This window comes from Lissotriton helveticus, chromosome 6, assembly GCF_964261635.1.
Source record: "Lissotriton helveticus chromosome 6, aLisHel1.1, whole genome shotgun sequence".
NCBI classification, from domain to species: Eukaryota; Metazoa; Chordata; class Amphibia; order Caudata; family Salamandridae; genus Lissotriton; species Lissotriton helveticus.
This window is the reverse complement of record NC_136067.1, coordinates 801852007-801878183: the sequence shown is the minus strand read 5'-3', so window position 1 is coordinate 801878183 and position 26177 is coordinate 801852007. Positions and strand designations below refer to the sequence as shown.

Here is a 26177-nt window from a genome sequence, read left to right as displayed (position 1 = left end):
TCATTACTGTAGATTTGATCTATTCTGGTCAATTTCTCTTTCAGACTCAAATAAAAAAAAAATCCTACCACCATTCCTGGGATTCAGTTTAGGAGTTAATGAATGTATTTGTATCTCTCTGGCATAACGGTGCTACTTACTGCACAGTTGTCAAGGGGCATACAATCATTCCAAACTGTATAACCTTTTACTCTGTTTCACTTTGAACGTTGACAGTAATATTCTTCAAAATTCCATTCCTTTGGTGAACCAGATTCAACCAGTAGAGTGGACTGAACTTTTACTACTGCCTTAAAAGAGGTTGAATATTTATATTTACGGCTTCTATAGTGTTGGCCTACGGACCTGGCAGGCAGGCATGGTGGCCCAAAATAATTGGGGCTGAAAGGAGTGGGAGGACAAAGGCACACACTGTTAGCATAGTACAACTCCCAGAGAGCATAAGTAGTCCTCAATCTACAGTAATTCCAGCCAGCCAGAGTGAAAAAGATACATCAGTGACTGAGATATGTTTTAATATGGAATTGTTAATAGTTAATGGCATTATGTTTTGCATGGCAGTAGTATCGATATGGACACATAGTTAGATCTCTTAGACCAGATGACTACTTAGATCCTTTTGTTTTCTATATTCCTAATTTTACTTATGGCAAAAGGACCCATGAGCCAAAATGTACATTTGTCAAATATGAGAGGTGGGAGACCTGCGGATGGGCATACAAACTGATTACATTATTCTTCCATTTTTGTAGGTGGTCATTTATTAAACTATTTTATTATAAGTTATTTAGTGTTTTTTAACTCTAAAGTAAAATAATATTTGTTATAAAGACAATATATTTGCAGTATGCAAAATATGTTAAGAGGCTGATTTATTAAGTGTTTTTTACCAGTTTTTTGCTAGTTCAGATCTGGCCAGCAAAATAAATCTCTGCTTGTACAAAATGTGCAGAGTTTGTCAAAGTGTGCACATGCATGTATCCATGCCACCCACTCTGGGTTGGGGATCATCCCACGGTGTGTGACGTTATCTGAGCATCCCTTTTTGACAGAGGCTTCCGCTCAAATATGCACATTGAACTGGGGGTTCTCTGAAGGGGCAGGTGCTCTTCAGATAGCATTCAAAATTGCCCTGTCTGCATTCCAGATCCTGTACTCCACCAATCATAAAATGCATGCACAGCGTAGCACAGAAATACGTTCTTACCATCATGTGAGTCTGCACATTTACATACATGGGACACTTATAGCCCATACAATAGCTCCGATATGTCATTTATGATATTCATAGTCACAACGTTTTCTGCATCATTTCTTTAGCCCTACATGAATAACAAATGCTTGATCTAGATTTAAATACAAAGCTAGTTATGTCACATTTCCTCCAGATGTCTAACCATGTTTAGATTTAAAAAGTCCTTGGTTTGAGAAAGTAATATATTGAATAATTCAAATTTATTGCAAACATCGTGCATTGCATCATGCCTCATTTGCCTTATCATTTGCAGGCTCTCCATACCGAGACAAGATCACAATTGCCATTCTTCAACTGCAAGAAGAAGGAAAACTTCACATGATGAAGGAAAAATGGTGGCGAGGCAATGGATGTCCAGAGGAGGAGAGTAAAGAAGCCAGTGCTCTTGGAGTACAGAACATTGGCGGCATCTTCATCGTGCTGGCGGCAGGATTGGTGCTTTCTGTCTTTGTGGCAGTGGGAGAATTTTTGTACAAATCCAAAAAGAATGCCCAGTTGGAGAAGGTAAATATGATCAATTTTCTACTGGCCACTGTCAACTTCAGCTGATCATGCGTTCATTCATCACTTCTTGAAAAAATGGTGGCCTTTACTTTGTTGTTATATTAATATGCCATAGGTTTAGCAGTTCACAGTAAAATGTATATCAGAAAGCAGGCAGACAGAAGAGTACTATTCCACCCACAGACCCGAAATGCTAAATATATTCATGCACAAAAAAACAGGCATATTTGGATAAGGTTCCTTATATCCATCTTAAAGATATACTGTGATGACAATGTACTCAATCAATATTCTATTCTTTGGGGGGAAGTGGTATTTGGTTGACAACTTTCTTATTATTGATTCAGTGAAAATATTATTTCAATATACAAAATGGGGGAACAAATGTAATGCTTTGCACTCATGCACGAGATTAAGGCATCACATTTGCCGGGGAAAAAGGCAATTGTGCAAATGTGTGACTACTGGTCCTGTTGCAGATGCAAGACTTGCAGCCATTAAATGGGTTGCAAAGGGAGCACCAATGTTGCACTCATATTTGTATGCCTGTCATCTTTGTGTGTTTGGTTCTCAGCCACTTTTCTGTTAAGTATTCTGAAGCGTAACACAAAACCCAGCAGCCGGGGGAAGAGGACACTCCAAGGGGGCCACAAACCCTCATTACGGGGGCCCCATTCAGCCCAAGACAAATGAATATCCATAAGTTACGGGAGACTCTTGGGATCCCTCAACACACTCTGCGGGGGGCATCTATTTGTCTTACACCACTTTATGCATTGACACATAACAGCTATGTAGGCAAAATGATGTGGGGCTGCTGTTATCAGCAGGCTCCACCCACATAGTCACAGCGCTTAGGGGAGGAACCTGTACTTGTATGTGCCTACATTGTAATTGTAATTGCAATTGCATTTATATGGCTCTTAATACCCCATACGAGGTGCGTAAGTGCTTTTTGGTGAGTAGCACCCTACTCTGGATCCCAAAAAGTATTAGTTGTGAATTAGTGCAGGGAAATATGAAATTAATATGAGTGCTGGACATGTGAGTCTGTTAGTTGGATTGAAAAGGAAGTTTTATATAGCGCTAGCCTGACCGGAGGGTATCGGAGCGCTTCACATCAGTTACAGAGCAGAGCAAAAGAGAGCAGAACATCATACAATAAAGCAAGACACTCCAGATAAGAGTAATAGTAATGACAATGACGAAGAGTTCCATTTCAAAGTCTTGTTAACACCGCATCCGAGAGGGGTAAGTTGTCAATCTCAAGACTCCAGCAGCTCCTATCTGTTCACTAGGGATCGATCGAGGAAAAGGGTTTTGAACTGACTTTTGAATTTAGCGAATGAAGGAATAGTTCTGATGTGAGGGGGAATAGAGTTCCAGATTTTGGGCGCGTTTCTGGCATAGGACCTGGCTGCGGTTTTCTGTTTTCGTGATTTTAGCGGGGTGACAAGTAGGGTGTTCGAGCTTTTGAGGTTCCTGTTGTGGCCAGCTTTTTTAAGTTTGGCCGCCAGATATTCGGCTTTGCCTGTGTGAAGGGCTTTGTGGGTGAGGCAGGCTGTTCTGAACTTCGCCCGCAATTCTATTGGTAGCCACTTCTCTGAGTGCTGGAGAGATGTGATCAAATTTCTTTATTCCAGTGACCATCTGGCAGCCGCATTGAGAGTTGTTTTCAGAGGAGCAAGATGTGTTTTAGCTATTCCAGAAAGGACTGTGGCTGTGCGCTCTTCTCCCTCCTGAGGCGGATGCCGGGAGGTCTCTCTATCACTTTGCTCTTGAATATTTTTTAACGTTCATGTTACTTAATTTGCGGCTTGATTTAAAAAGCTTTTAACCAGGACACACTTGCAGAGACCTCGTAGGGACCTTCCCCCCCGCCTCGCTGCCTGGCCACTCTCAGCCGAGTACCGACGCTGAGAGTCCGGTCCGGGGTAGACGATTAATAGACAGCGGCCATATTGGGTGTGGGCGAGCGCTGTGACGCGCTCTAGCTGCGCATAAACGGGGACGGTCATGCCCCCGCGCAGCGGACGTGTTCAGCGGGCGTGCCGGATCTGTGCCGGAGTCGTGCCAGAGTCCTGCTCGTCTGCGCCCATCCGCGCTAAATCTGCGCTTCGCGCCAGGGATACTGTGTATTGCAAGCCGGATGGAGGTATTTATACCAGGGATGAGCTACTAAGTATCTGGCAGCTATCCCTGCATTGTGAGTATTCCTCTCTCTATCCCCTATGTGGCCCTTGTCAGTGTCTGTGCGGTAACTTTTCACTTAAATCCCCAACCCCTATTAGAGCTCTTATTGAGCCCCCTCCCATTGAATCTTCTGCCATCGAGCCCTCGGTTCATCGGGATCTTAAAATTTGGCATCTTAATGTTAGATTGCTAGTCAAACATCACTCTGAAATTCATGATCTTATCTTGGAGGAGGCTCCAGATATCTTTTTCATGACAGAAACTTGGCTTCATGATGAGGCCACGGCTGAATTGAACTTAGCACTCCCTCCAGAATATTCTATCTATACTCATAATCGTAATTCTAGGGGTGGGGGTATCGCAGCGGTAGTTAAATCTTGCTACCCGTGTGTCTGGAAGAAACTGGCTATGGATGGCTGTGAGAGTGCACATTTTTGTATCACAGTTAATCATCATTTCACTCTCTCTGGGCTTCTGATTTATAGACCCCCAGGTACTGACATTTCTTTTAGGAAGGCTCTTCCAGAAATTGTGAGCTCTCTTGCGATGGGATCTGCCAACTTCAGTATTCTTTGCGATCTCAACCTCCATTTTGATCTTTGTCACACCCCAGTTATTAGCAGCACACATGCAGATTTAGAGGCGCTGCAGTTAAGTCAGGTGGTTACCCACCCCACGCATGTGGGTGGACATATTCTGGACCCCATATTTACTAACTTGACAATGGCGAAGATCCAGCCACCGATTCCGGTGGGCTGGTCAGACCATTCTCTGGTGGAGCTACTCTTCCCGATTAGAGACTCTCTTCTTAAAACCGTAGATAGAGTCGTTCTTAAACGCCCATGAAGGAAATTAAAGCTTCAGGATTTCCATCGGTTGCTTGGCGAACATCCGCTTGGCCCTTTCAATGACGTTCAGTCTGGTTATGACCTTTTCTGTGGATGGGTATCTTGGGCACTTGATTCCCTGATCCCTGTCACATGGAGTAAATGCCGCTCTTTAGAACCTAGTCCATGGTATGACAATGCCTTAGTGCTTTTGAAAAATCTGGCAAACAAGCAGAAAAAGATTGGCATAAAACTTATGATGCAGGGAAAAAAACGCAATACCTAGCCAAAGTTAACCTCTACCATAGAGCCATCTGTAGGGCACGTGCAACCTACTATTCCCAAGAATTCACGCAGTCCTAATCCCACGAAATTGATCTTCAAAGTTCTCAAAGATCTGACTGCTAAATGAGCCCTAGCAGCTGAGATATGCTCAGTGTCCCATTGTGAATATCTCGCCACCTTTTTTTGGGAAAAAGTACATACTATCTATCGCTCCTTTCCTAGTACCAACTTCCCGAGTGAGGACCAGATGCCCAATCTCAGTACTAATATGATCCTATCCTTATTCCCCGAAATTTCGGAGGAAGAGCTCGATAGGTTGGCGGTCAAAGTAAAATCCGGGTCTCCCGCCGACCCGCTTAGACCCGCACAGTTTAGGGAGTCGGCTGCACTATGTTTACCCCCCGTGCGCCAACTCATTAATCTGTCATTTTCTTCAGGGACAGTACCAACTAAGTGGAAACAAGCCTATGTCACCCCTATTTTGAAGAAATCCACTTTGGACCCTCATAAACTGGAGAACTATCGACCGATCTCTCTTCTCCCATGGGCTGCGAAGGTAGCTGAAGCCCATGCCAATGGCGTTCTGACTAAACACCTTCAGATTGACAATATTCTGGATTCCTCCCAGAATGGATTTCGGGCAGGTCATAGCACCGAGACTGCTCTCCTTGCTATGACGGAACACCTGCGTTCCGTGCTCGACTCCGGTCAAACGGCGGCACTGGTGTTACTCGATCTCAGTGCCGCGTTTGACACGGTTTCGCACACGATACTGCTGCAGCGGCTGGGAGAAGCAGGTGTTTCTGACCTAGCCCTTGAATGGTTTCGGTCATTCCTCGCAGATCGATCATTTAGGGTCGCTACACCTCCATTTGAGTCCAAACCCTATTCCATCGAGCAGGGAGTGCCTCAAGGGTCGGCACTTAGCCCCACATTGTTTAATCTGCATGTACAGCTGCTGGCTGCGGTCGGCAAGCAGTGGGGCTTGACTATGGTCTCGTACGCTGACGACACGCAGCTGGCGGTTACACTTAGTGGGGACTCCGACTTCGAGGCCTCCAGGTTCAGGGATGGGCTGACAGCAGTGGCTGGCTGGATGACAGCTAACTGCCTACAGCTCAACGCTAAGAAAACGGAGGTTCTTATCGTTGGTAAGCATAGCAACCTCTTAGGTAACCAGTGGTGGCCTCTGGAGCTGGGTATAACTCTCATCCCGGTAACTGAGGTAAAAAACCTGGGTGTCTGGCTAGACCCCGCCCTCAGTTTCTGTGGACACACCAAAAAAGTTGCTGCCACATGCTTTGGCATCCTACGTGGGATCAGGCCAATCCTGAAATTCTTTGATGCTCCCACTAGACAGCTGATAATTCAGGCCACCATACTTTCGTGGCTTGATTATGCTAGCTCGCTCCTGTTGGGTGCCAATAAGGCGGAAGTCACCCGGATGCAGCGCGTACAGAATGCTGCGGCTAGTGCCCTTGTGCGCCTACCTAGGTTCTGTTCAGCGAAGTAATCCATCCGGAAACTCCATTGGCTGCCCATGGCTCAAAGGATTGAATTTAAGACTCTATGTCTATCCTTCAAGATTCTTAAACTGTCCTCCCCTCAGATCCTTGAGCACCTTCTAACCCCCTATGTCCCTTCCCGTTCCTTGAGGTCAATGGGCCAAAATTTGGCGTTAGTTCCACGCTTTAAACGCTGCAGAGCGGGAGGACGTTCCTTCTGCTATTAAGCGGCAAAGCTCTGGAACTCATTACCAGCCCACATTTGCGCCATCGATCATCTGCTTTTGTTTAGGAGGGCGATTAAAACACATCTATTCCCTCCTAGACCCTAATGGGCTGTTACCGTTGGTATTCCTTGTACTGTGTTTGCTCTGTTATTTCTGCCAATCAAAAGCGCCGGGACGCCCCTTTGCTGGGGCAGCTGTGCGCTATAGAAGTTTAGATAACATAACATAACATAACATGACTGCGTTTCCATAGTCCAATCTTGACAGCACCAATGCGTGGCTGGCTTGTTTAAGATCTTTGGGCAGAATAAAATATTTTATTTTGTTTAGTAGCTTCAGGTTGAGGAAGGCTCTCTTCGCCGAGATCTTAATGTGTTTGGTCATGTCCAGTTTTGAGTCTAGCGTAATGCCTAAAGATTTAACAGAATCAGCCAGGTGAGGTTCCCATTGAGCACATCGATAGCTTTTAACCACTCGACCATTTGTGGGTTCTCTTCTTTGTTCGAGATAAGGAGTAGTTCTGTTTTGTCCGGATTCAGTTTTAAGTGGTTACTTGTCAGCCAAAGTTGCACTTCTCTTAGTGTTTCATTGAGTCTTTTAATGTCTTTGGCAGAGGAGATTTCCAAGTAAATTTGAGTATTGTCAGCATATAGGTGGAAAGGGATGTTAGCTTTTCTGAGTAGGGTGGTGAGGGGTTCCATGTAAATGTTGAAGAGTTGAGGGGAGAGCCCTGATCCTTGGGGTACTCCCCTGTTGACTGGGTGGAGGTCGGACTCAAAGCTTTTGATTTTGATTCTCTATAAGCGGTTGTGAAGGAATGAGGAGAACCATTTGAGGACCACCTCGTCTAGAACGGCCCTTGCTTCGAGAGCCTTGAGAAGAAGTTTGTGATCTACTGTGTCGAATACTGCCGATAGGTCTAGGAGAATGAGGAGGCAGCGTTGGTCTGAGTCCAATGATTTGTGGATGTCATCGATTATGTTGAGGATCGCAGTTTCAGTGCTTCAACCTTTCCTGAATCCCGATTGATGGGAGTCGAAAAGGTTGGTGTTGTCCAGGTGGTGGGTTAGTTGTTGGAGTACACATTTTTTTAGGATTTTGGAGAGAAGAGGAAGGTTGGAGACGGGTCTGAAGTTGTTTAAGTCATTTATGTCCAGGTCTGGTTTGTCCAGCAGTGGGGTGACTTGTCCCACTTTCAGATAATCCAGAACAATTCCGGTTTTTAGGGAGCTATTAATAATCCTGCACCAGAGTGGGGCTAGGGAGAGTTTCAGCTTTTTGGTGAGTTGGGCAGGTATAGGGTCTAGGGCATGAGATGAAGGTTTGGAGGTGGAGATAAGTTTGACTATCTCTTCTTCTGGGATGGGCTGGAAGAGTGACCAGGGTTTAGTGATGGGAGAGGGAGCGCTCCCAAACACCCCACCCGGGCTGCTACAGGGAAGGGAGGTGCAATTGATGTCGAGAGAGCGCTTAATCTTGGAGATCTTATCATTGAAGAAGTTGGCGAAGTTGTCACACAGTTCTTTGGATGCCTGCCCTAGGGACGTATCAGGTTTAGAGGTTTGGCATCTGATGATATTAAATAGCTCCTTGGGTCTGTTTTTTGCGCTATCCAGTGCGGAGCGGAAATACATGGATTTTTTGTTCTTGATATAACTGTTGTATTTATTCACGACTTGTCTGAGTTGGTTGCGGTGAATGGTAGTGGGCATGATTCTCCAGCGTCTTTCTGTGGCTCTAAGATGTCTCCTTTCATCATTGATGTCTGAGTCGAACCAAGATGTGGACGTAATACCACAATTTTTTTTTAGTTTCAGGGGTGCAAGTTGATAGTGGAGGGATAGAAGAGGGAAGGGTCTAGAAAGTGTTTATTTAGAGATCATAGTAGGAGGAGGATATTTGGGATGAGTAAAGAAGAGATGGAGGAGGGAAGAGTCTCCTTTGTCAGGGGTGGCAGCTTAAAAATATCTACCCCCTTGATCTATTACAAGAGCAGTGGCAGTCTGCAAGTAGAAAGGGAACATCTCTATATTGAAATGTTCTTCCAGCATCCTTCACGGGGTTGGAGCTACTATCTTTGAACGGCAGGTTTTCCAGGTGGACATTCTATTGCATGTCTTTGTGAATGAGGCAGTGATTTGACATTAGTCCCCTGCAGCCTCCGCGGTGCAGGGGGCACCAGAGCTCCAGAGGGCCCCCTCCTGCAAAGTGCACAGGTGGCAGGACCCTCACCTGAGGGCTCCTGACTAGGTGTAATAGGGGTGCCACCACAAGTTTCATTATACCACTGGAATGAGGCACACACTGGAGTTTGTGCCTGCCACAATCGCTTCAAGACTCTGAAAGCAAAATTGTCTGGCAGCAAGATTTGAGTGCGAGTCACTCAGCACACATCCATCTTGTTCCTGTTGTGAATTTGCATTTGAGCAAAACGCTTCTTTTGTACTCTAGTCCTATTTGGGTTTAGTAAATATGGCCCTCTAAATTTTAAGAAGACTGTCACGGGAGTTCATTGACTCCTGCATTTGTGATTCAAAACAAGCATCAGCAAAGCAACCCTGCTTCCACTTTTAAGCCTTTTAACTTAGTGCATGCCGTCAATATGTTTAATTGTGGTCATCTTTTTGAACAGCTGGCTATTCTTGTTCTAATTCAAGCCCGAGGCAGGACACCATTTCACTCATGGAAGGTCACTGCAGTTATTTTTATTTTGGATGTAATAGAAATGCAAAGCTATAATATAGACACCTTAATCTTCTTCAGAGAAATCAGAGGCAACTCAATTTAGCAGGAGTCATGCTGTACTCTCAGGATACATTGGCAGTTTTTTATTGATTTGGACAGTTGTAATCCTTGATGTTATGCACATGAATACATGTATTTATTTAAAGCATGCATTACCAGCACAATTTGACGAATCGAGATTACTGTCATTATTTCGAAATACCTTGGAAACTGCTGTATTTTGCTGTCTCTTCCTTATAAATGGAACATGTGGCTTTAGGACCAGGCTCGTTGAAACACAGAATAATAATATCAAATTAGCTTTATGTTACGAATAATCTTTACCAATTTCAAAGTTCATGAAAAATGTATACCTTCATAGTGGATATGTATGCATCTTACTTAATTCAACCAGAACGGCACTACATTTTGCCAGTTAATAGTGGCTGATGAGTTCAAGAAGTAGTTGCACCTTGAGCGTTTCTATGTTCAGAGATAGTTTTTAGAAAATATCATATCTTTTCTAGTTGACGCCTGAATTGATAGCAATGTTACCTTGTTCAGTCAATGCTGTGGAAGTAGTATTAGGCAGTGAAATTACAAGTTCAAAGATCATCAAAACCATCTGTAAGTTTGGTGGATCTATGCATACACAACCGGAAGGGGACTAGGTCCCCAGTTAGTTGTATGTTTTAGCTGGGCTTACTCAGGTAGAAAGCCCTTGCTGAAAGTAGGTGCTTTATTCATAAGTCACATTATTAAAAATGCACCTCTTGCATCTAAAGGTACTCAGTTATGGGCTGATTCACACAAATTTAAAATAAAATCAAAAATATAAATTGGAGGTTTCCTTTTATGACTTGCTTAGCTTTTAGACTTTCTGGTGATTGGCACACATCTACAAATCAAAGCATAAGCTTTATTGAAATCATAGATTTCCACGTGTATTTCTTCTCCTCCTCTGCATCCAGTCTTACAGATTGTCTGTAAAGGGGATGATCCACCTGGGTAAATGCTGCAGGAATCTGTGAGACAAGATTTAGGATTTACACCCACCAATATTTTCAGTTTTTTTATATTTTAGAGAACTGAGATGAGGTGTGCGACACAGTTTAGGAATCAGGCCATATGATGCCTAACAAGAGTACCTTTGAGCCTATATTGCTTACTAAGCACATTTGACAGTTGATAGTTTGTGATAGATTATTTTCGATCTAAACCACTCAACCTCTAGTGCTCTAGGCACACTTACTATAATATGATTAATGAATATTCAACCATTTACCATTGTTATCTGTCCACACCAAGTCCTGGAAAGCTCATCTTTAATAGTAGGTCCTTAGCTTTCACTGATGCTATTTCAAATTTATGATAGTCAAGCAAACAATGACACTATATTTCTATACTATTTCAAAAATATTTGGGATCCTGATATTTACAATATATACAAAGACGATTAGCAAGTTTTTATAAAAAAAGAAATACAATATATATATATATATATATATATATATATATATATATATATATGTATATATATATATATATATATATATATATAGTCTAAGCCATATATTCACTGTTTCACTGTATCTGGAGTATTTAAAATTAGAACTGTTGTTGCTATGTCCCAACCCTCCCTTTTCAAAAATATATGGAAAAATGAAAAGGCGCCAGACAAATGAATACAACTGATGTCCTATGTTGAGTATCAAGTTAACAAAATTCACTAATCTTTGGTTCTTTAGGCATTTGCAGTCAAGCACCCAGATTCCATTGGTTCCACATACACCCAGGCCAAAAAGTGTGCCCGGGATTTTCTCACTTCTGGTTGTAAGGTGACCTGTAGATTAAACTGCATCACCCCTGCTTTTGGCATTGGAAGTTTCAGATCTTAATTGTTCACTTATCCTATTTTTTTAACAATATTTGATACAACTTTCATTCACCTAGTGCTTGTTGCTTCACCTCATTAGTACCATTATGTTACCACCTCTTTTATGGTGCTATTTAAGATTACCTTAAAATCTGATGATTTATGTTGTTGTAATAATCATTATTTTTCTTCTTTTTATGTGTACTTTTAGACTTTGTTGCCTAGACAAAATGCTACTTTATTCATTTTTTATTATTATTCTTTTGTTTCTTGCTAGGCCTTTGCAAGCAAGCATTCGATTGTAAAGCTATGATTAGGTGATATAGGCTGGTTGGTTTACCCATTTATCCATTCTAAAACTTATTGGAAAAGATCATCTATATCACAAGCTTTAGCAAAGGGACCTGTTTTTGGCATATATGTGATCCCTGAATAACAAAACAAAATATATTATCCTCTGTTAATCATTGCAGGTTGAGACCGGATTGTTCATTGGTTTTAATTTGTTTGCTTTAGGGCATGCCTGTAAATTATTTAATAGATAAAAACGCTGGGAGTCGGATATTGCCACCAAGTCATTGATATTTTGCTGAAATAGTGAAAAGTAGAGTGTTTGGCCGTATTCAAGATGATTTAAATTCTTGTACTATTTTTATTTTACTACCAGCATTATTCGAACAGAAAGTGCTTTAGGTTTAATGTAGACCTCAGTTGACCAGACTATTTTAGCCATTCAATTTCAAATAATGGGCATAACAATTTTCAATCATATCACAACAATTATCTTACATTACTTTCTTTACTTGCTTTAAAGAGCTGTGTGCAAACAAAATCTTCTTTTTTTTTTAATTGGCATGGTGTTCCCATTTAATACTTTGCATGACTTACCCAGCCGGTGAGGTCAACACTTGCCGATGATTTCACCTGCCATTTAGGTCAATTTGTGATTGCTGTAATTTATTTATTGATATTTTTAATCTCACTTCTAGAAAATTAATCCCATTCTGAAAATGCTATATTTTATTTGTTCTCAGAGAATATAAAATTACCACTTCGTACAGATTTAGCATCATCGTTCTTCCTGAAATGGGTGTTTGGATAGGGTTTGAGTTCTGACCAGAGCTTATGTACTAAATGTTCAGTCCAATAAAAAGGTTCCTGCCTGTCATTAGTTCTTCATATACAAAATGGGTAAGGGAATGTTTTGATGTGTATTTCGAATTTTCCAGACATTAAGATTTGTGAATACTAATTTCTTCTGATGTTATTGGTATGGTTTTTTTGTACATTCTCGAAACAGCTGCCTTAGTAAGCAGATCCAATTATCACTGATTATCTATGTCATTGGATGCGAACTTGATGTACTCTACAGCTGTTCCTAAATCATAATCATTAATTAATTCCCCCAGACTTTGTTGATTCGTTCAGTCTTTTAGTCAGGGTCTTATGGTTGGTTGAAAATGTTGTGCAGAGCTGAGAGGTCACTGTGTGAATTTATTAATGCTGAAAGATAAGAGTGTCATACTTTACCCTGGCAAGTACAGGTTCTGCACCCTTTGCTGGTCAAAATTCTGATTATGGCAGAGGACATGCTGATCTAAGCATGCTTGGAGCTGATTCCATCGACATCTTTCTAGAGTTTTTCCTAGGTCGCAGAATGACTTGGTGTTGGTCAGTAAACAAGGTCATTTGAGAATGACAAGTTTATATTATGCCTGGTTGTTTCCCAATCTTGTTTCAGTTTAACCCGGAGCCTATGGTTTTTAAAATGTATGTGCTCCGCATGTTACCACACATGTTCAATCTGGAAAGTGGTAGCCATTTGGAGTTATTATTTGCTCATATATTTAAAACTGTATGAATTCTGATGTAGGTTTCTTTCGGGGGTCAAAGCCACATAATAATGGACATTGATGGGCCTTAAATGAATGAGCTGAATGTAAGCTGTATCAAATTATTTGAGAAGAGAGAGAGTTTACTGCATGTTTCACTAGTTTCATTGGGCTGTGAACAATGAGAGTGGTTTCCAGGTTCTCATCAAATTCAGGAATTGAATATTTATTGAGATTTTCCCAAAACACAATCAATTGAATGCCCTAACGCTGGAACTTGCATTAAGAGCAGTTAATGGGCGTACGCCCTCTGATCTCTTGAGAGCAAATACATATAATAGGGTCTCATGTCCGAGCAGAATTGATTACATATTGGTCGACAAGAGGTTATGGAAATATGTGAGTGACATGTCTGTTATACCATTTATTGATAGTGATCACAACCTTCTATCCCTTTCCATGTTGGAACTGTGGCAAAATACGGAGCATTATCCTAGCATCAGATCTAGGATGTCAACAAAGGCAATTATACCATCTAACTGTAAAAGGTTTCTCAAATGGCAAAAATTAATTTTGAATGAACAGAAAACCAGAGCTTTAGGGGAGATCTTAAGAAATCAGACTGCTAAGCTTTCTGTAGCCTGTATGAACGAGGTGGGGCCCCCAGTGGTGGAGGCAATCTATGTTGAAACAATTGACCTGATGGGTTCTCTCTTTCAGGAGGCCCCGCCCCTTAAAAAGCGCTCCACGAGCAGTAAGCCAACAGAGAAGTGGTTTAACAAGGATTGTGGGAGGAAAAAGACCACATTGATACTTGCCATCAAAACCCACAATACCGTTGAGGTACGTTTGGCGAGACTACAGTATAGACGAGCCATTATAGAGGCGAAAAGGGCATGGGAGGAATCAAATTGGAGTAGCCTAAAGACAGCGAACCAGTCTAAGAATGGCGAGCTCTTTTGGGCCTTGGTAAGAAGATCCAATGGTCGTGACCGGGACCAAATCCCTAATCATATCACTGATGGGGAGTGGTTTGATCATTTTAGGAGACTCTATGCAGGAGATGAGATGATGGAGAGATGCGGGTCCTCAAGTTGCCTCATGGTATCTACTTCGATCCCCTTGGGCTCCTTTGACCCCATAGGGAAAAATGAGGTGGTGGCGGCTATAAATAAAATCGTAATAGCTAAGGCTCCGGGACAAGATGGTATACCGGCTGATTTATTTCGAGCTAATGCCGAGCAATGGGCCACATATTTTGTATTCCTGATTAATGCTCTACTCGAAGGATCTCCAGTCCCAAACTCCTGGAAAGGGGCAGAAGTAATCCCTATCTATAAGAAAGGGTCCAGGGGGGACTCTGCCAATTATCGTCCAATAAGCCTTATTGATGCCGGTCAGAAGGTGATTGGCAGGGTCCTCCTGGAGAGGATCCTTTCATGGGCTGAGGAGAATAATATCATTTTGCAATTTCAGGCAGGGTTTAGGGCATGCACAAGTACAATAGACCAGGCCATCAGGCTGGTACTTCTACACTGGAAGGCTGTAACCATTGGCAAGGGCGGTCTTTATCTTGCATTTATTGATTTGAAGACCGCCTTTGACCTGGTTCCCCGAGACCGCCTATGGTTGGTTTTGCAGGAGAAGGGGTTCCCCCAGCCCATCTTGAACCTCCTGGTCTGCATGCACGATGGTAACTATGCCCGTATCAGATGGAGCACCCAGGAACAAAAACTAGATAAAATTCCCGTGAATAGAGGCGTCCGCCAGGGATGCGTATTGGCTCCAACCCTATTCACGTTATTTGTGAACGGGGTTGTTTCCTTTCTATCGGAAATTAATGCCAATGCTCCTGTTTTAGCGGGTAACAAAGTCTCCGCTTTACTTTTTGCGGTCGATACACTGCTGGTATCGAAAACCCCAGCGGGTTTACAGAAGTTACTAGATCGGTTTTGCCTCTTTTGTAAACTGAGGGGCTTAGTAATTAACACCTCTAAAACGAAGCTCCTTTATTTTAATCCTAGTAGGTTGGCTAAATCCACCCTTGTACTTGATGGAGCACCCCTAGAGTACGTCAACGTTTTTGACTATCTGGGGATTAGAATCTCAGATAAATTGAAATGGCAGCCACACATTGAAAAAATGGCTTTAAGTCATAAGCGGGTTGTGGGGGTGATAGGGAGGGAACACTGCGCCTCAACCTCTAGGCCTATTGCCCCTGCCTTGGAGATCTACGCTGCAAAGGCCGTGGGCTGTGCATTATATGGAGCCGAACTTTGGGGCTTCGGTAGCGTAGACGTGCTTGTCAGAGCAGAAAATAAGTTCTTCAGAGAGCTTGTCTCGCTTCCCAGGGGAACCCCCACTAAGCCACTTCTGAGTGACTTGGGTTGTCTCTCAATTAAGGATTTAATTACCTTGCGCCCCCTCCTTTATTGAGCTCGGCTATGGCGCACCCCTGAGTTAACCAGACATGCCGACGGCCTAAGAGAAGTAATGAACCTCCAGGGATCCCATAAGATTGGTTGGCTAGTAAATGTAAAAAGACTCCTCTTGGCCACTGGTCTTAATACTGCATGGGAGTCAGGGGTCTCGTTGTCCAAAGCAGAAATCAAGAGAATATTCTGGGCATGGATCGATAACCAGGAGCATAGAGATCCCAATCTAGGTAGACTGACTGACGAGTTCCGCCAGCAGAAGCTGGTGCCCCGTCTCGAGCCCTACCTAGATTTCATTCAGAAGCCCAGAGACAGGGCCCTCTTTATTCAGTTTAGAATGGGAACTCTTCCTGTTCATGAACGTACAAGTAAATGGAAGCCTCCCCACCAAACATCTGCTGATTGCCCACACTGTGTAGGTGTAGTTGAAAATATTCCACACCTTTTCTTTGTATGTCCGGCTTACACTAAACCCAGACTGAAGTGGTTAAAACCTGTTTGCCGACAGCTTGAGATCAGGAATCATTCTACTGCTCTCAGAATCCTCCAAGCAGATGCAAATACAACCTTAGCTTGTGGGGTGGCAAAATATTTAAGTTGGGCTTGGTTGATAAGATCGAAAGCTTTAAGATGAATCTGTATGGTTATCAATTTTTAAGCCTTTATCAAAGCTGTTATAGTTTAATCCATTTTTACTATCTCATTGTAATAATGATTGTTAATGTAATTCTTTTTTTTAACCATATTTATTATGAAATGTGTTTTTAATTGTAAAAATGCTTTTAAGATATTATATATCGAAATAAAGCTTCGTTGACTTGACAAAACCCAATCAAATTCCCTATTTTTAAATGTTTGGGTTTGTGTTGGAAGATGGATTTCTAGTCGCATAATGCTATAAATTGAAGATTTTTTCATACAATACTATGATAAAGGCACTACTAATGTAAAGGAGAATCTATTCTTGATCCAGCATCGTGTCACAGTTCACTCAGATGTAGGGTGCACTTGCTTTTAGTCTATATCACAGTGAGTGCCACTTATCTTGTCCCACTTTGTGTATACTTGTGAAGGGTTTTATATCTTTATTGCATCAAATATGACCAAGCTAACCGAAGTGTTGGTGAACCCTGGACTTTGGCAGTTTTTTATTATTGTTGACCATGGCCCTTTCTGCACGGTTATCCACAAACATTTGCCTTCCTCCACCTATTTTTCTGATCTTCTTTTTGTTGGCTTTAGGACTCTGAATAATTACAAAAAGGGGGTGGTGATGGACAGAGTATCTGAGTTAATCAGAACACTCCTACCCCGTCAACAGATCAGGGCTTGATCCATCACCTTTTTTTAGCTCACTGCACCATCCCAGTTCAGAACCTGGCTATATGCAAATTAGTCTGTCCCTGGCCCAGTGCATCATGGGAACAGGGCAGACCAAACTACCAAGCCAATTCTTCACTGGAAAGGAAACAAGCTTCCGGGGACCGGTTTCTGGCATTACAGCCGTCTTCGGCCCGGCTTGCTTGAATCCTGATGGTGCAATGAGCAAGGGACTCATGTCTGAGCATACCCTTCCACACTCATGGTGGCAAAAATAATTACAAAAAGGGGGTGGTGATGGACAGAGTATCTGAGTTAATCAGAACACTCCTACCCCTTCAACAGATCAGGGCTTGATCCATCACCGTTTTTTAGCTCACTGCCCCATCCCAGTTCAGAACCTGGCTATATGCAAATTAGCCTGTCCCTGGCCCAGTGCATCATGGGAACAGGGCAGACCAAACTACCAAGCCAATTCTTCACTGGAAAGGAAACAAGCTTCCGGCGACCGGTTTCTGGCATTACAGCCGTCTTCGGCCCGGCTTGCTTGAATCCTGATGGTGCAATGAGCAAGGGACTCATGTCTGAGCATACCCTTCCACACTCATGGTGGCCAAAATAATTACAAAAAGGGGGTGGTGATGGACAGAGTATCTGAGTTAATCAGAACACTCCTACCCCGTCAACAGATCAGGGCTTGACCCATCACCGTTTTTTAGCTCACTGCACCATCCCAGTTCAGAACCTGGCTATATGCAAATTAGTCTGTCCCTGGCCCAGTGCATCATGGGAACAGGGCAGACCAAACTACCAAGCCAATTCTTCACTGGAAAGGAAACAAGCTTCCGGGGACCGGTTTCTGGCATTACAGCCGTCTTCGGCCCGGCTTGCTTGAATCCTGATGGTGCAATGAGCAAGGGACTCATGTCTGAGCATACCCTTCCACACTCATGGTGGCCAAAATAATTACAAAAAGGGGGTGGTGATGGACAGAGTATCTGAGTTAATCATAACACTCCTACCCCGTCAACAGATCAGGGCTTGATCCATCACCGTTTTTTAGCTCACTGCACCATCCCAGTTCAGAACCTGGCTATATGCAAATTAGTCTGTCCCTGGCCCAGTGCATCATGGGAACAGGGCAGACCAAACTACCAAGCCAATTCTTCACTGGAAAGGAAACAAGCTTCCGGGGACCGGTTTCTGGCATTACAGCCGTCTTCGGCCCGGCTTGCTTGAATCCTGATGGTGCAATGAGCAAGGGACTCATGTCTGAGCATACCCTTCCACACTCATGGTGGCCAAAATAATTACAAAAAGGGGGTGGTGATGGACAGAGTATCTGAGTTAATCAGAACACTCCTACCCCGTCAACAGATCAGGGCTTGATCCATCACCGTTTTTTAGCTCACTGCACCATCCCAGTTCAGAACCTGGCTATACGCAAATGAGTCTGTCCCTGGCCCAGTGCATCATGGGAACAGGGCAGACCAAACTACCAAGCCAATTCTTCACTGGAAAGGAAACAAGCTTCCGGGACCGGTTTCTGGCATGACAGCCGTCTTCGGCCCGGCTTGCTTGAATCCTGATGGTGCAATGAGCAAGGGACTCATGTCTGAGCATACCCTTCCTCACTCATGGTGGCCAAAATAATTACAAAAAGGGGGTGGTGATGGACACAGTATCTGAGTTAATCAGAACACTCCTACCCCGTCAACAGATCAGGGCTTGATCCATCACCGTTTTTTAGCTCACTGCACCATCCCAGTTCAGAACCTGGCTATATGCAAATTAGTCTGTCCCTGGCCCAGTGCATCATGGGAACAGGGCAGACCAAACTACCAAGCCAATTCTTCACTGGAAAGGAAACAAGCTTCCGGGGACCGGTTTCTGGCATTACAGCCGTCTTCGGCCCGGCTTGCTTGAATCCTGATGGTGCAATGAGCAAGGGACTCATGTCTGAGCATACCCTTCCACACTCATGGTGGCCAAAATAATTACAAAAAGGGGGTGGTGATGGACAGAGTATCTGAGTTAATCATAACACTCCTACCCCGTCAACAGATCAGGGCTTGATCCATCACCGTTTTTTAGCTCACTGCACCATCCCAGTTCAGAACCTGGCTATATGCAAATAAGTCTGTCCCTGGCCCAGTGCATCATGGGAACAGGGCAGACCAAACTACCAAGCCAATTCTTCACTGGAAAGGAAACAAGCTTCCGGGGACCGGTTTCTGGCATTACAGCCGTCTTCGGCCCGGCTTGCTTGAATCCTGATGGTGCAATGAGCAAGGGACTCATGTCTGAGCATACCCTTCCACACTCATGGTGGCCAAAATAATTACAAAAAGGGGGTGGTGATGGACAGAGTATCTGAGTTAATCAGAACACTCCTACCCCGTCAACAGATCAGGGCTTGATCCATCACCGTTTTTTAGCTCACTGCACCATCCCAGTTCAGAACCTGGCTATACGCAAATGAGTCTGTCCCTGGCCCAGTGCATCATGGGAACAGGGCAGACCAAACTACCAAGCCAATTCTTCACTGGAAAGGAAACAAGCTTCCGGGACCGGTTTCTGGCATGACAGCCGTCTTCGGCCCGGCTTGCTTGAATCCTGATGGTGCAATGAGCAAGGGACTCATGTCTGAGCATACCCTTCCTCACTCATGGTGGCCAAAATAATTACAAAAAGGGGGTGGTGATGGACACAGTATCTGAGTTAATCAGAACACTCCTACCCCGTCAACAGATCAGGGCTTGATCCATCACCGTTTTTTAGCTCACTGCACCATCCCAGTTCAGAACCTGGCTATATGCAAATTAGTCTGTCCCTGGCCCAGTGCATCATGGGAACAGGGCAGACCAAACTACCAAGCCAATTCTTCACTGGAAAGGAAACAAGCTTCCGGGGACCGGTTTCTGGCATGACAGCCGTCTTCGGCCCGGCTTGCTTGAATCCTGATGGTGCAATGAGCAAGGGACTCATGTCTGAGCATACCCTTCCACACTCATGGTGGCCAAAATAATTACAAAAAGGGGGTGGTGATGGACAGAGTATCTGAGTTAATCAGAACACTCCTACCCCGTCAACAGATCAGGGCTTGATCCATCACCGTTTTTTATCTCACTGCACCATCCCAGTTCAGAACCTGGCTATGTGCAAATTAGTCTGTCCCTGGCCCAGTGCATCATGGGAACAGGGCAGACCAAACTACCAAGCCAATTCTTCACTGGAAAGGAAACAAACCGACGACGGCTGAAATGCCAGAAACCAGTCCCCGGAAGCTTGTTTCCTTCCCAGTATAAGAATTGGCTTGGTAGTTTGGTTTGCCCTGTTCCCATCATGCACTGGGACAGGAACAGACTAATTTGCATGTAGCCAGGTTCTGAGCTGGGATGGTGCAGTGAGCTAAAAAACGGTGATGGATCAAGCCCTGATCTTTGGACTGGGTAAGAGTGGTCTGCTTAATTCAGACACTCTGTTCATCACCACCCCCTTTTCTGAATCATTTTGTCCACCATAAGCGTGGAAGGGTATACTCAGATGTGAGTCCCTTGCTCATTGCACCATCAGGATTCAAGCAAGCCGGGCCGACGACGGCTGAAATGCCAGAAACCGGTCCCCGGAAGCTTGTTTCCTTCCCAGTATAAGAATTGGCTTGATAGTTTGGTTTGCCCTGTTCCCATCATGCACTGGGACAGGAACAGACTAATTTGCATGTAGCCAGGTTCTGAGCTGGGATGGTGCAGTGAGCTAAAAAACGGTGATGGATCAAGCCCTGATCTTTGGGCTGGGTAAGAGTGGTCTGCTTAATTCAGACACTCTGTTCATCACCACCCCCTTTTCTGAATAATTTTGTCCACCATAAGCGTGGAAGGGTATACTCAGATGTGAGTTCCTTGCTCATTGCACCATCAGGATTCAAGCAAGCCGGGCCGACGACGGCTAAAATGCCAGAAACCGGTCCCCGGAAGCTTGTTTCCTTCCCAGTATAAGAATTGGCTTGGTAGTTTGGTTTGCCCTGTTCCCATCATGCACTGGGACAGGAACAGACTAATTTGCATGTAGCCAGGTTCTGAGCTGGGATGGTGCAGTGAGCTAAAAAACGGTGATGGATCAAGCCCTGATCTTTGGACTGGGTAAGAGTGGTCTGCTTAATTCAGACACTCTGTTCATCACCACCCCCTTTTCTGAATCATTTTGTCCACCATAAGCGTGGAAGGGTATACTCATATGTGAGTCCCTTGCTCATTGCACCATCAGGATTCAAGCAAGCCGGGCCGACGATGGCTGAAATGCCAGAAACCGGTCCCCGGAAGCTTGTTTCCTTCCCAGTATAAGAATTGGCTTGGTAGTTTGGTTTGCCCTGTTCCCATCATGCACTGGGACAGGAACAGACTAATTTGCATGTAGCCAGGTTCTGAGCTGGGATGGTGCAGTGAGCTAAAAAACGGTGATGGATCAAGCCCTGATCTTTGGACTGGGTAAGAGTGGTCTGCTTAATTCAGACACTCTGTTCATCACCACCCCCTTTTCGGCTTTAGGACTCTGGGCACTTTATCACTGCTAAACAGTGCTAAGGTGTATGTGCCCCCTTCCTCTAAACAGGGTATAATTGGTTTAAGCCTGTTTGGCATACTTGATTTACAAGTCCCTTGTAAAGTGGTATCCCATATACCTAGGGTCTGTAAATTAAATGCTACCAGTTGGCCTCCGGCACTGCTTTTGTCACCCATAGAAGTAGCCTATCAAACCTTTCCCAGACTTCCCACTGTAGGATCCCTGTTTCACAGTTTACCTCCATATCAACTTGCCATTTAAAACTATTAGCCAAGCCTTAATCTCCCCTTTTACTACAACTACGTCACCCCTAAACTAGGCTCTAGGTAGCCCTATGGACAGGGTGCTGTGTAACTAAATGGTAAGATATGTACCTCTATGTTTTGCATGTGCTAGTAGTGACAAACAGCCTATTTTGTTTTTCACTGATGTGAGGCCTATTCCTCTCATATTCTAGAATTGTGAATTACTCTATATATTGTTAAGTAGTAATTTGTGAATCAAGAGGAGTGTTGTTGCCATGTTTAGTATGCTTAGAATGGTAGTGATAAATCCTAGTTACTTTTGTTGTTGGATTTTACATTACTATTTTAGAAATTTCACTTTTAGAAAGTGAGAATTTCTCTGTGCTTATGACTCTTTCTGCTTCGCAGCCTGACTCCAATACACGTCTGGGCTGGGTGACAGCTACACTTTGGGCATACTTTCTAGACAGCCACAATGGAGGAAGGGCTGGGTGTGACGGGATAGATCTCCATCCATCTGCATACTGATAGTCTTCCTTGGCTGGGAGAGGGAAAGGAGGTAACACTTAACATTTGTATAGCTGGTGTCCTGCCCTCACACAAATTGCTAATTTACCCCTGACTGATCATCAGGAGCCAGGGCTGGGCTGAAAGGGATTGTGGCCCACTTCTGAGGGTTCCTTTAAAGTCACCCCTTCATCAAATACATTTTAGAGTATAAGTACTGGGGCAACGGTCCCATGCTTTTTAGGTAGTCGATGGGACTTGTAACCAGATGCTGCTGGCTCTACAATTTGCACATTGTAAGAGGACTGCTGTGCTGCCAGGAGGAATCGTCATTTGGACAACTTGCTTTGTAGTACTGGCCTGCTGGAGGGACTGCCAACCTGCAACTGGACTTTTGTGCTGGCCTGCCTGCCGCTCTCTTTGTGCCCCAAGAGCTTGTTGACTTGCCCTCTGTTTGGCAATATGTGGGCCATCAAAGATTTCAACTGCGTAGCATTGCCATTGGACTCTTACTCTTGTGAGTTAGGCAGCAGTGCGTTTTGACGAGGAGCCTGTGTTTTACAGCTCCATTTGTTTACATGCTCCATCTGGTCAGCATGTAATGAGCACTAATTAGTTTACCAGTCCAGTGTGCATTGAGCGCTTCCCAGCATTCTACAAGTCAGCGCAAGTTGAAGCGCTCCACATTAGTTTTAGTCAGGCGTGTTGAAGTGCTCCTGCCTTTCGTCAGCTCCAAAGGAAACCCCGGCTTCCCAAGCCCCAGTGTCGCCTAGCAACGCAGTGACCTCCACCAATGTCAGCCGTAGGCGGGGCCCAGACACCGAAGGAAACTTCACACTGCACTGTGCCCAGCCGCTAAAGTAGACTTCCTCCTATGCTGTGTATTGGACAGCAACAGAAACTAAGGGCATATTCACATGGATGTCAAGACACTGACAAGTTACTGTACGTGGGGGAGCGATGCAGACTGCTCAGCTTAATTGTGTGCATACACCCAGTGAGGCCTTGCGTTGAGGCTCTGGGCTGCCTGTTGAGTGCTTTTGCTCCGCGTCCTGAGGTGCCTTCATTCAGTTCGAATCGGGGAAGCCGAGATCCCCTGTAAATTATTCCAGTCAGAAGACCACATTGGATTTATAATTGTGAGTTCTCTTCCAGCAGTCCACTAAATAGTCATTACCATAACTCCCTTAAAGGGAGCGCCCAAATATTTTTGAGCACTGTGATTTTCAACGCTTACGCCTAAAATGTGATAACCTATGCAATTGTAATTGGATATTTTTATCATTTTGATTCTGTTCTTCTCAGATAAAGATTCCTTATTTTTCTACACTGGTATACAGTCTTTTTGTGATGTTTTCACAGTGTTACTGTAATCCATGTATTTCACAAATACTTTACACATTGCCTCTTTTGGTAAACATGCCTGCTCTGCACCAAGCTTCTAGAGGTGGCACACAGGTTATCTTATGTGTGAATCTGACTGACCCTGACAAGAATGGTGGGTTCTCCCTGGCTAAGGTGCATACCCTAGCCATTCCAAAAACAATTTCTAACACTTATTATGAAATACAAGTATTGGAGGAATCTTTAATAACTGGCCATAAATTTATGGGAACAACCTTTAGAGGCAGCCTCATAATTTTTATTTCAGCTTGTTTGATAGATCATACATCTGGGTTTTGGCTCAGTCTAATGACTCATTTACAAGTTACAAGCTTTGTAGTTGCTTTGAAGATCGGAGCGTATGTTGGACGGTTACAGCGTGAGTAGCACACAGGGCAATCAGACCATTGTCAAAAACTATATCAATTCTTAAGGCTATAGTAATGATAGAGGTGTCGTTCATGGTTGGAAGAAGTGCTGCAATAGCCAGATTTTCTTTTTTCAAAAGTATCATAAAGTGGACTTATCCTACCATCAAGAGAGGTTGAATTCCAGGTCCTATGCCCACTACTCAGGAAGGATTGTTTGAGAAATGTAGGCTTCTTTATTTCTTGAATTTCAGTGCAAAATGTGTCCTTGCTCCAATGGATGCTTTGACCACCACAGCTAGTTTCTGACATGAGCTGAGGCTTCTAAAAATATGGTTTTAAGAGTGAAGCAGAAGCAGGCTGGTTTAAAAATGCTCCATAATACTGTAGCTAGCCATATGTAAAAGAATGGACTACGTGAGCTAGGATGAATTTCCTGAGCTCAAGAGCTCATAGCTTACCTGGATGCTGCTTGGAGAGCTGATTTGAGAGGTGTGCTGTATGCAATTTTGTGCTCAGGTGGTCTCATTGAAGGCACCCCCTGGAGAGCCCTAGGATATAACAGAAAATTACTGCTACCTGTCTGCCAGCATCCAGCAAGCACAGGTGTTTTCAGTGGGCACATTTACTAATAAACAAATAGCGGGGACAGTTCAACTCGGCCAACTTGGTTGATCTGTTCCTTGTATAGCAAAGCCCCCAACCAACGTGCTGATTCGGATCATGGAAATGTATATAGGGCAAATACAGCGGGCCCTAAGTGGCCCCAACAGACCCAGTCCCTGGGTACCCAGGATCTAAAGTTGATACCCTTGAGGATGTCATAAGAGAAAAAAACATCCCAGAAATTACAGTTATTTTGGACCACTTCAGTAAAAACCATGATATACAGAGACTAGTAATAAAATCATCCACTACCCTGAATACACTTTCCGGGTGAAATGGAACCTTTTTAAACAGAAGGAACACCATAACACTGTGCTCAACCCTGTTTGACATGGAATCCCTTAACTCAAAGGACATTGAATCTGTTGCTTTTATTCCTCCGGTAAGGGGGGAAATTAACGATCGCTCAGAAATCATCTTTACCAGCCCTAAAACAGTCCAGGCCCTTGAGGAAAGCAATGCACTGTTGGACGAATGGTGAATAAAAATAGTGAAGGTGACAGTGTGGAATATCCCCCAATATTTATGCATAATGCTTCTGTAGCTGGCGGGACACCCTGAAAGGAGTCTAGAGACACCCCTGAAGACCCATGACTATGGCCTAGTCAGCGATAAAAGTGCCTTCAGGTTTCCAATTGTGACATCAGGTGAGCTGACATTTAGAGCCAGAGCATGTACAGCCCACCAATCAAAAATCATGGATTGGGCTTGACTTCCAGGGACTCTAGCCCGGTGGTCTAGAAACCAGTATTGCAATATCCTGACCTCCGTAAAATTGTTCTTGTAGAAAATAAAAGGGCTATCTGAAAAGGAGGTTGAAAAAGAGGCAATATCTCATTTAAGATTGATTTAAATTGTATCCCTACAAGCGACTTGGGCACCTGCTTCAGCCCCTTATCCTGATCCCCTGTGATCAGATAAAAAACAGATGGTCACACTTCTGGGGGATTCTCAAATTTATGAAAAATGAGATGGTTGTCATGATGTCTACAGCTGAAATGGGAAACGGCGATTACATCATTATTACATTAACCCAAGCCAATAATTCTACCCAAAGCAGCATTCTGTCACTGGTCATAGGAAGTATATAATACCATCCTGTATAAGGTAAAAGGGTGGATACATTAACCCATTTGTTGCCCACGTTGAGAGATCTAAAATTGACATACCCAAAGTCCATATGGTTAAACACAGGCGATTTCAACGCTAATTTAACTAACTCTGGTGCAAGCCCTATATGACAGGAGTACAAACAACCAAAATTGTAATATCCCCCACCTTCTGGTAAAATTCCGAAGACCAGATAGGCATGGCTAAGAAGTCAGCTCTGCTTTAATTGATATAGGGCTGGGCTGTGCCTCCTGAATGGCAGGTGTAAATCTTACTCCCCAGTGGCTTATACTCATTTCTCACATAATAGGAGGACTACTCTTGATTACATCTGAGCATCAATAACTCATTT

General features: G+C 43.8%; 1 protein-coding gene across 1 annotated transcript in view; it reads left to right on the top strand.

Annotated features, from left to right (window-relative positions):
• Window positions 1-26177, top strand: part of GRIK2 (glutamate ionotropic receptor kainate type subunit 2) — a 1557632-nt gene that overhangs the window by 1415302 nt on the left and 116153 nt on the right. The window contains exon 15 of the mRNA XM_078648357.1: window positions 1509-1759. Within this exon, the coding sequence (XP_078504483.1) occupies window positions 1509-1759 (251 nt within the window). The remainder of the gene's footprint in view (window positions 1-1508; window positions 1760-26177) is intronic.